Source organism: Halyomorpha halys, unplaced genomic scaffold (genome assembly GCF_000696795.3).
Source record: "Halyomorpha halys isolate HHAL.00 unplaced genomic scaffold, Hhal_1.1 Scaffold1046.1, whole genome shotgun sequence".
NCBI classification, from domain to species: domain Eukaryota; kingdom Metazoa; phylum Arthropoda; class Insecta; order Hemiptera; family Pentatomidae; genus Halyomorpha; species Halyomorpha halys.
The window spans coordinates 154323-164067 of NW_027111920.1; the positions used below are offsets into that span (position 1 = coordinate 154323).

Below are 9745 nucleotides of genomic sequence, written 5' to 3' on the forward strand. Positions count from 1 at the left end.
ATATTTAGCTTATTATTATGGTTTTTGTCTTGTCAGTATTATATATTTTTTTTGGTATTCATCTTTAATTTTCTTACTATTTTTGGTTTATTTATAGTATTATTTGGCTTTTATTGATATCTTTTCATACCTTCACTTTTATATACTTTTATTTACATATCACTTTTATATTCACTTTACTAACTCTATATCTTATTATTTTAGCCCTGATGATGATCTGTAGTGTGGGTCGAAATTTTTCATTCAGTTAATTCTTTTTCTTGACCAGAACCTGGACCATCGCCATAATTTACAAATGGCCAATCAATCATCTATATATGTTATAAAAAAATTATAATTGATGATTTGGTCAAAAATTATTAATTAGATTAGAACCGTGAGGTCAATTCCATAACTTCTTTTTCAACTTGTGTTTCCTCTTAAACACATCTACAATAAACAAAGAACCAAAATTTAAGTAAAAATTTCAATTCCTGAGTTAATAAGTATCATTCAAAATTGTACAAATGTATCATTCAGTATTGTATAAGAATTATCGGAACCATATAAGGGAAGTTATTGGTCTAAATATTATTATTATAAATAATAAAAATAGAAATTACAAAACGTGGTTTATATTTCAAAATATGGGGTAAATACTACAGCTACGTAACTACAAATTTTGAAAAAAAGGGGTTCAAATTTACTACTTCTAAACTCTTCCATTTTATCTTCTTGAACAACATTCAGATAATGATGGACTAGATAATCAATAGATCCTCCAAAACATTGTTCAAGATGATAAAATAAAGGAGATAACAAGCAGTAACAGGATAAACAAGTTTTATTTAAATAAAACCAAATTTCATCATGGCTGTTGGACTATTAGATTAGATCTACAACTTTATTATTTTTTTAATTTAGGTAATTGCTAAAGATATCCAGAGTTATATCGTTTAAAAAAATATATACTTTTATCATCAGGAAACAATTCTATTCTGTTTTATTTGATTTCTAATCAAGGAAAAAAACCCTTACTACTTCTAAATTCCTCCATTTTATACAATGTTCAGACAATGATGGACTAGATAATCGATAGATCCTCCAAAACATTGTTCAAGATGATAAAATAAAGGAGATAACAAGTAGTAAGGTTTTTTTTCCTGGAAAAGAAAACAAGTGAAAAAAATTTAAACTTTCAGCTGAAGGTTAAATATAGAATTCCATTCTATAACTATAAAATAGAATTGTATAACTCTGGTATGGTTCTGAAAGAGCCAATGTCAATTTTTTCAAATTTTGTGCTTTTATACCAAAATAGGAAGAAGATATTTGACTCTATGAAGTAGATTGTAAGAAGATAGTCCATGTGGCGGTCAATAAAGGTATCAAAATAGTAAAAGAAAACTATTTATTGTTAATCAACTTTTCATCCCACTTTGCAGTAAATAAATCTTCCTACAATTTATACTAAAAGTTTTTAATTTAGTAAATCTTTAATTCTATAAAGGCCTCTGTCTAACAAATAAAAATTGGTTATATTTTAGGGATTTAAAAGTTTATTCAAGTTATATTTTAAAAATTAACTAAATTTAAAACTTTATTAAAAACACAAAACTTTAAAAAATTGACATTAGCCCTTTAGCAACCAAGCCACAGATATATTGTATTAATAAGTTCACATATCTAGTTTTTTTTTAATCTGAGGTAGTTGTAGTATCCACCTAAGATATGAAACTTCATCACTACAAATAAAATAAAATTTTAACATTAACTTACTTATTTTTCGACTGCCTCATGAACTGCTGAATTTTTCTAGCTGCCTGGTGTTGTCTCCGTTGAGAATACGTTCTCCTAAAAAAGTGGAATTTTTAAAAATTTAAATGCGGCACAAAATAACATTCATTTACTAATAATTAAAAAATGAATCAAGCATTTTAAAGTCATGCAAAATTAATCATAGAATTTTTAAATTTTGCCGATTTAAAATATTGTATAATAACAAACATATCTCACTCCCCATAAAATTTAATAATTAAATAAAGTACAAATTAATTACTTTAAGCCATTGGGTGCACTTTCGGGCTCTTCCCTATAATTTCTGAACACACGGGTACCACTGTTTATCTCCTGATTCTTCTTAAAGCGCTTGCTCTCGCAGTAAGACCTATAGCCGTTCTGGATCACCATTGCTGCGCGAGTCATTTGTTTAAAATAAGCGTACTAAAACAAAAATTAAAGATAGTATTCCTACATCTATACAAAATTAAAATAAATGAGATTTTTATACATTCCTCTTTATTTATTTTTTTATATGGTATAAGCAATTATTTATTGAATAAAATATTTGCAGCAATCAGGGTAATCATCTCATTATTTAATTACATATAAATAATCAGTAATAAGAAATATAATTTGTAATAGAAGTAAATTAAGTCTGCAAGATTATAAAAGATGATTAATGCTCACTTGTTTATATCTTCTATAATAGTTCTGGATGAGAACCGCGGCTTGCCTCTCTTTGTCCTGTTCCAACTTCTTACGCCCTTTGTAACTCCTGTAAGCTTTCTGGATCACTTTGGCAGCCTCATACAGTTCTCTCTGTTCCCGATCTAGACGGAATAAAATAATTAAGTAAATAATTTTATAAAAGGAAGATATTCGGGTGCGGTCAAAATAATTTAACTAGTAATTAAACTATTTATATTGAGCCAACATTTCACCCCAATTTTCAGGGCTAAAAAAGATACAAATGTGAAAGTAAAGATAATATTAGGGAATATTAAATATAGGCAGATATCAAATTATAATATACACAATAAGGGGGAGAAATTAAATTAAAAAATATATGGATAAAATACAAAATTGAAATAGAATAAAAATAATGCATACAATACAGTGAAAAAAAATACATAAAGAATTGAATAGAGGTAAAAAGGTTTGTAAATTTATATAATAAAAACATTAATTATGAATTAATAAATGTAAGATAAGGTGGAGGTAACAGATGAATATAAAATACAAATAAAAATATAAAAGGTAAAAGATAGATAGTAAACATTAAATATGAGAAATAAACGAAAATATGAGATAAATATAAAAAAAAAAAAAAAAAAAAAAAATATGGGAGAAATTTGACTTCTGAAATGCAGAATATAGAATAAAAAAATAGGGATTTTATATTTGGCTTGTAAATACCATCGGAACCCGATTTTACGGAATCTTTAATTTTTGTTTACTTCTGAGAGTGTACTTTTGATTTCTGTATCAACTTCCTTTACACCAAAATTAGTGATTGCCGTAACTGACACTATATTAGCAAGCATTAATTCTTTGGCTATTTCATTTCTTTATTTTGTGCTTCTTATGTTCCACAAATATTCTTTCTTTAAATATTCTTTGACAAACTTAACTGAAGCATCTTCTGTCTACTTTAAAATTTTTAAAAAAGAAAAACAATGAGCTCTTAATGGCCACTTCAACACATTCATGCATATAACTAAAGTGTGCCTGTCCAAATGTGACAACTGATAAATCCTACCTACAAACTTGACCAAAAAATAAACAAAATTCTAATCTACTTGTAAGCTAAATTTTAATTTTCAACTTGTAACAAAAGTATCTGTTTCATGTGTTTAGTTGCTTAAAATTAAGTTATCTACTTAACAACTTAATGCAAATAAACCAGCCATTATTTAGATTAGGTCACACTGTCTCAGAATTGTGATAGTAATGCTACAGATATCCATCAAATGGAGATGGATCTTAAAAGAAAGGAAAGATGAAAAGATAAGAAAACTATAAAGAGTAAATAAATATTCATAACAACCTGAAAGAGTGAGATTAGAGAAATCCTTTTCGAAGTAAGTCGAGTTGGAAGCTTGAAGGAATTCACAGAAATCAGCAGTTGTCGGTGGAGGCGAAGGTGAGCGGTGCAGAGGGAATGGTGGCGAAGGGAGGCAGCTTCCGGGGCTGAGCGATGAGCAAGGTGTCCCAACATCGTAATATCTAAAAAATTATGATTAAACAATTAATACAGAGATATTATAATAAATTACATTATTCGTATTTGGAGTTCATTTCTATTTAGACCTAGCAGTCATTTAGTTCTAGAAGTAAAGGGTTTAATTATTAGTATCTTGGCCTGTCTAAGCCCTGTACATTCCCTCCACTCCTTGCCATCTATCTTCTGTATCCAATCAAGGACTTCTTTACGCTGATGCATTTTATAGATGCCTAGAAATAGTTCTGGCACCATTGATGGGTGCTTGGCCCTGCTTTTAGCGAACTGGTTAGCTTTCTCAATACCTGTGATTCCCTTATATTCAGAGACACACACTAACTTAAGCTTCTTTCACACGCCAGTGACTCAAGAGCATGAATAATCTTACTTGAGGGAAAAAAACTTTAGCATATTTAGTAGGATAGCAACATAGAATTTGGTTATTACTAGTACTACTGTACTATAGAATAACTATCATAGAATATACGTGTACTACTATAGAATGAGTTCTAGTACTACTACTACTACTATAATGTTAGCATAAATTCACTCAAAATTTGTGCTAACAGTTCAGCACTTTACCCCAATTATTAACATTATTAGAGATATTAACCTGTAATTGTTATCAAAATTAAATTCAGAGCTGTCAAAACAACAGGATGAGGAAGAAGAGGGTGGTTCATCAAGCAGAAGAGGCGACTCCATCGACATTACTTCCATGTCATCCGAGCTTAACATCATCATGTCTCCTTCACTTTCATTCTGTAATATAATAGAGAATATCAGGAAAATATTAAATAATCTGAACTGACAGTAATATATGAAAACTACAGAGGAAAAATGAGGTATCTTTGTATTTTTTTGGGGTCTCTAATTAGAATTCCTACAATCTAAGTATTATTATAAAAGGAAAATTAAGACTTTAAATGACAATTAGGTGACCATGTTACCATATTTATCCCCAGGACCGCTCCAGTTAACTTGTTTTCCTCCTTTATACATATTCTTCAAAAGTTATATTTAACTTTATTTTTCTCCTAATTTGACTTATTACCGTTTCTAACATCCTACACTCTATCAGAAACTGTTTTAACTCATAAAAAAAAAAAAAGTCGAGTTACTTAGTTTTTATTCAGTGGTCTTCTAATATCTAATCAAACTTCACAAAAAAGATAAACATTAAAACTAATTCTCTTATTTTATGGAAGAATACTCGATGAATAGATTAATACTTGAAAAATTAATTCTTCCTTTTTATTGACTTGATTTTTTTATTTATTTTTTTAATAAAGGTATTCTTTCCTTATCTTTAGTATTGTAGTACTTTTTTTAATTGCCTTGCTCATTATATTCATATATTATATTTTGCCTCAATGTTACATGGAAACTTAATCTGCTTAAGCCATCTATATTTTTACCTAACTATGTGTAGAAGAGGATAGCCCATTGCATACAGTGCAGATGGTTTAACCCATCAGGAATGTCCTACTTTTTGTCCCCTAAGAGGTGTCCCATAATCATTTATCTTTAGGATTACTTTCAATACGATTTGAAAATTAAATTGTAAATTGTAGCTCTTCCATCAGGGGTTGAAGAATCCAGATTTCATAAAAAATTTAAGGCTTTCTCGCCTTGGCTCATTATTTAAAATAAGAAACACAGGTGAGAAAAAAAAAATGTAAAATTAGGAATGTACTGGTGAGAGAAATGCTCAGTCTTACCGCTGCGGGGGTGGCCAGAGCAAAACTGAATTGAGTATAGGTGGGTAGGTAAAAGAGGCAGTAACATAAACAAGTGACAATCACCACATTGCAGGGTTAAAGGAAGTAGACAAAAGTATAAACAAAACAGATGAAATACTAGGAAAATATAGACCTTTATTTCCCAATATGAGCAAAATGCTCAGGGCTATATCCCTCCCGAGTTAACTAGGAAATTAAAAAGAACTTTTTTGAAACATTTTAATTTACCAAATACAAATGATCCACTTTACTCTCAACAGTTTATTTTAATCCTCCAATGTTTTGGGCCTTAGGCTATTATCAACGATACAACCTAAACATTGTTTTCACATTATTACCATATTACTTCCTCACATAATACCAATATTTTTGAACATACTGTTGATGTTATTATTAATATAAACCACTCTCAAACAATTAATTAATAGATATATTAAATTAGTAGACATTTTAATTTATTTTAGAAAAAAAATACCTTTATCCTCTCAGGCATAGCAGCTATTATTTGTTCAGCGAGCGTAAGCACTCGTGCATCTTGTTCACCTGTTACAGAAAAAAGTCAGATGACGCACATAATTCAAATTTTAAATTTTTATATTTATAGACCAGAGAAAAGTAATATAAATATATAAAGAACAAATAAATTCTTAGTAATATGATAAAATCTAACATGCTAAAGTATTCAAAGCTTTATTTTATTTTAAATAACATGCATTTTAATATTCATTCAAAGATTTTAAAATGTTTAATCTAAATCTTAATTAATTAATCCATAATATTAAATTTTTAAATAAATATATGAAACAGCATACAAAAAAAATATGTCTACAGAAAATCTAGAGGCCATAGCATTTAATCAGCGGTGTAGCATGTAAAGGAGACTATTAAAAAGTGCAGAAGTTACTTTTTTTAACCATAGAGATAAATAATATAATAAAATTATGAAAACAAAAATAATATTGTAAATGGACGTAAATAATTAGATGAAAAAAATTAAAAAAAAAAAAATCCTACCTGATATTTTTGGAGAGACTAATATACAATGTACATCCCAAAAAGAAATTAAAATAAAATCAATTCAAATAATGAACTTGTATTTTTTTTAATGTAAAAATTAAGAAAATATGAAAAGCAATTCTTTTAAGGGGTACAAAGTTATTAATAGTCTAAACTGGTTCTCAAAGTGTAGGTCGCGAACTTTTTTTAGGCAACAACAATGACACTTAACGTTTAAGGAATGATAATGTTTTGTTTTTTGGTAAAGTGAAGTTGAAGAAAACTCTAATACTAAATAAATTTTTTTAGTATTTTTCATAATACTCTATGTCAAATTTTTACATGATAAAAAATTTTGTAATCAATTAACCTTAAATGTTTAACTAAAGTAACCATCAAGTGATGAAGGAAACTATGTTCGAAAATATAATTTTCAGGCGACACTAAAAACCAAGTCCCTGTTTATGTTTTGGAGATAGAGTCATTATTTTTTAAACTAAAATTGTACAAAGTAACCTTTTGACACCTGGATACTAAACTATTAAAAATCCTCAACTTTGAGAATTTAAAATTACAAAGAAACTTTTAGTACCTTTCATCTCCAAAAACAATAATTATAAGTGAATTTAATATTGATTTATTTATTCATAGAATAATAATACATAAACTTAATTAAAAACACAAAATTATTAATAAAATATTTCAGGTGAATTTTTACAAAGTTCAGGGCTGTATAGTCCTTAAGTTATGACAAAAAGTAAATCAATTCTAAGAGAGCCTACCCAAACTCTACAAAACCACTTTTAAAAATATGTATGAAAAAAATATGCATAAAAAAATATTTATAACAATCTTTGCAAATAATAGTCTGACATAAATGTTTTTTTTTTGTTGGGAATTAAGTATAACCTCAATCTATGATAATACGAGCAGTAGATATAGTGGAGAATATATAAGTTTCAAAATCGTTACTGATCTATTAAATTAGTTCTTTTCACTATCAAACAATGAGTCTTGATAAAAATGATAAATTGTCTAATAAAAAAAATCATATTTTTAAAATTAGATTCTTGGAGAAGTTTGTCGGGGGTGCGGTCAGCAAAGAACAACATAAATAAACAAAACCATATTTATTTATTTTATACCGACGTTTCGACCTGAGTTTCAGGTCTTCATCAGGGATTGTGGCGTAGAAGGCCAATTAGATTCCTTTACCACTTGATGATTACATAGTTAAATTAAATGAAAATTTGATGTATCGTACGAGTCAGGACAAAGATTCAGGCAGAAGAATGTTCCATAACTATAATTGTTAATAAAGATATTTTTATGTTAAGTGTTGTCAGAGATATCAGTTAATATGGCTTCAGATTTGAAAAATAACAATGACTGATATTAGACGCCTAGAGTACGTACCTACGGATTGTCGCTTCACTTCCTCCGTTGACACCAGTACAGCATCCATCTGGAGCGGTGATGACTCCCTCTTAGCGTCACCTGTTCCAAATTATCCAACATTCCAATTTTCGGATAATGTACACAATCATACCAGTTTGTTTTACATGTACATATATATATTTACAAAATTAAAATAAATATATGTATATAACTTTTTTTAATATACAAATAAAGATTTTTTGAATTATTGTAAAGTAGGGGAGGACATAATTATAATAGAATAATTATTATATTATGTCCAGATTAGGCATAATTATAACAATTTATTACAGATGCTTTCAGGTTTTGTTAATGTTTTAAACTCATATCGAGCATATTAGTTGATTGAGAGTTTATAAATATTTTTGGACATTATATTCTTATCCTTATTTACCCATTTTCTTCTTACTAAAATTATTTATACTGATTTAATTACATAAATAATTTTAGTATGGTCCTTTGTGTAAAACACAACCGAGAAGATGCTAGGCCCATTGCTAAACCATTTTCAAATATAAAATATATATATTTTTGGTAATTATAATTTATTTAAACACACAAGATTGCTCTTTGTGTAAAACTAAATCTAACTAAAAATTTTTTCTTATGTGTGCTTTTGTTAAGAATTATATTTAGATTTTTTTTCATTAAAAAACATCAGATACTCTTTTAACAAATAAACAAAATCAGAGTAAAACTTTTATAAAATGGCTCATTGCAGACCAATAATTTTTTAAGTTGATGTTTTAATATTGAAATTAGTATTTTTTTCTGTAAGGCAAAGATGTATTGTTTCCTTACAACAATTATGTGTAAACCATTTTAAAACAACCACAAAAAAATTGGGGTTTATAATGGTGCCCAAACATTTTTTTATAAGATATTCATCTTATAAGAGTCTTGAAACTACTTTTATAATTTATAAGCCAGTAAAATGAGTCCTTTGTCCACCCCTGGTTTAATCAAAAGAATATTTTTGCCAATATCATATGATTGTATACTTATCTGCTTTGACGTCTCTGGAGCTTCAACAATTTAATTTTATTAATTAATTATGTCTTGTTGGAAATTATAATTTCAAAATATATTAATTTAAAAAAATATATATAAAATAAGAGTAAAACAAACATTATTATAATAAAGTTACTCTTGGCTGATTCTAAATCAAAAACCTTTAATCACATAAAGCAAAGTTTATTATAAATCTATCAATATTTTGCACAGTTTGTAGGTGTCATTATGATTAAAATCTTTATTGTTTGATAATACTATAGTTTAATGGACTGGAATAGACGCAGCCAGCTGGTACAGGATCGAAACTTATGGATCAGGCTCCACAATGCAAGCTGCTCACACTGCTTTGTGGAAGAAGAGGGGGAATTAGAAGATAATATTATTGAATACTATTTTTTAGCAATAATTATTCAGTTGCTTCATTTTATGTAATTGACAAGACATTTTTTATTTAATTTTTTTAGAGGTCTATGTTATTCTAAAAGTTGGTCATGATAAATTTATTAGTAATAAAAATAAATGGTTAATAAATTTAAAATAATTATTCTTATTTGTTTTACATTGCTAAGAAGAG

General features: G+C 27.7%; 1 protein-coding gene across 4 annotated transcripts in view; it reads right to left on the bottom strand.

The window, feature by feature from the left end:
* Positions 1 to 9745, bottom strand: part of Camta (Calmodulin-binding transcription activator) — a gene marked incomplete at its 5' end in the record, with an annotated part of 117157 nt that overhangs the window by 9771 nt on the left and 97641 nt on the right. For 3 of the 4 annotated variants that reach the window (XM_067049840.1, XM_067049841.1, XM_014432321.3), the window contains 7 exon segments: positions 1759 to 1833; positions 2039 to 2202; positions 2449 to 2591; positions 3809 to 3987; positions 4596 to 4744; positions 6200 to 6267; positions 8137 to 8217. In XM_067049840.1, coding sequence (XP_066905941.1) covers positions 1759 to 1833; positions 2039 to 2202; positions 2449 to 2591; positions 3809 to 3987; positions 4596 to 4744; positions 6200 to 6267; positions 8137 to 8217 — 859 coding nt within the window. 4 annotated transcript variants of the gene reach the window in all.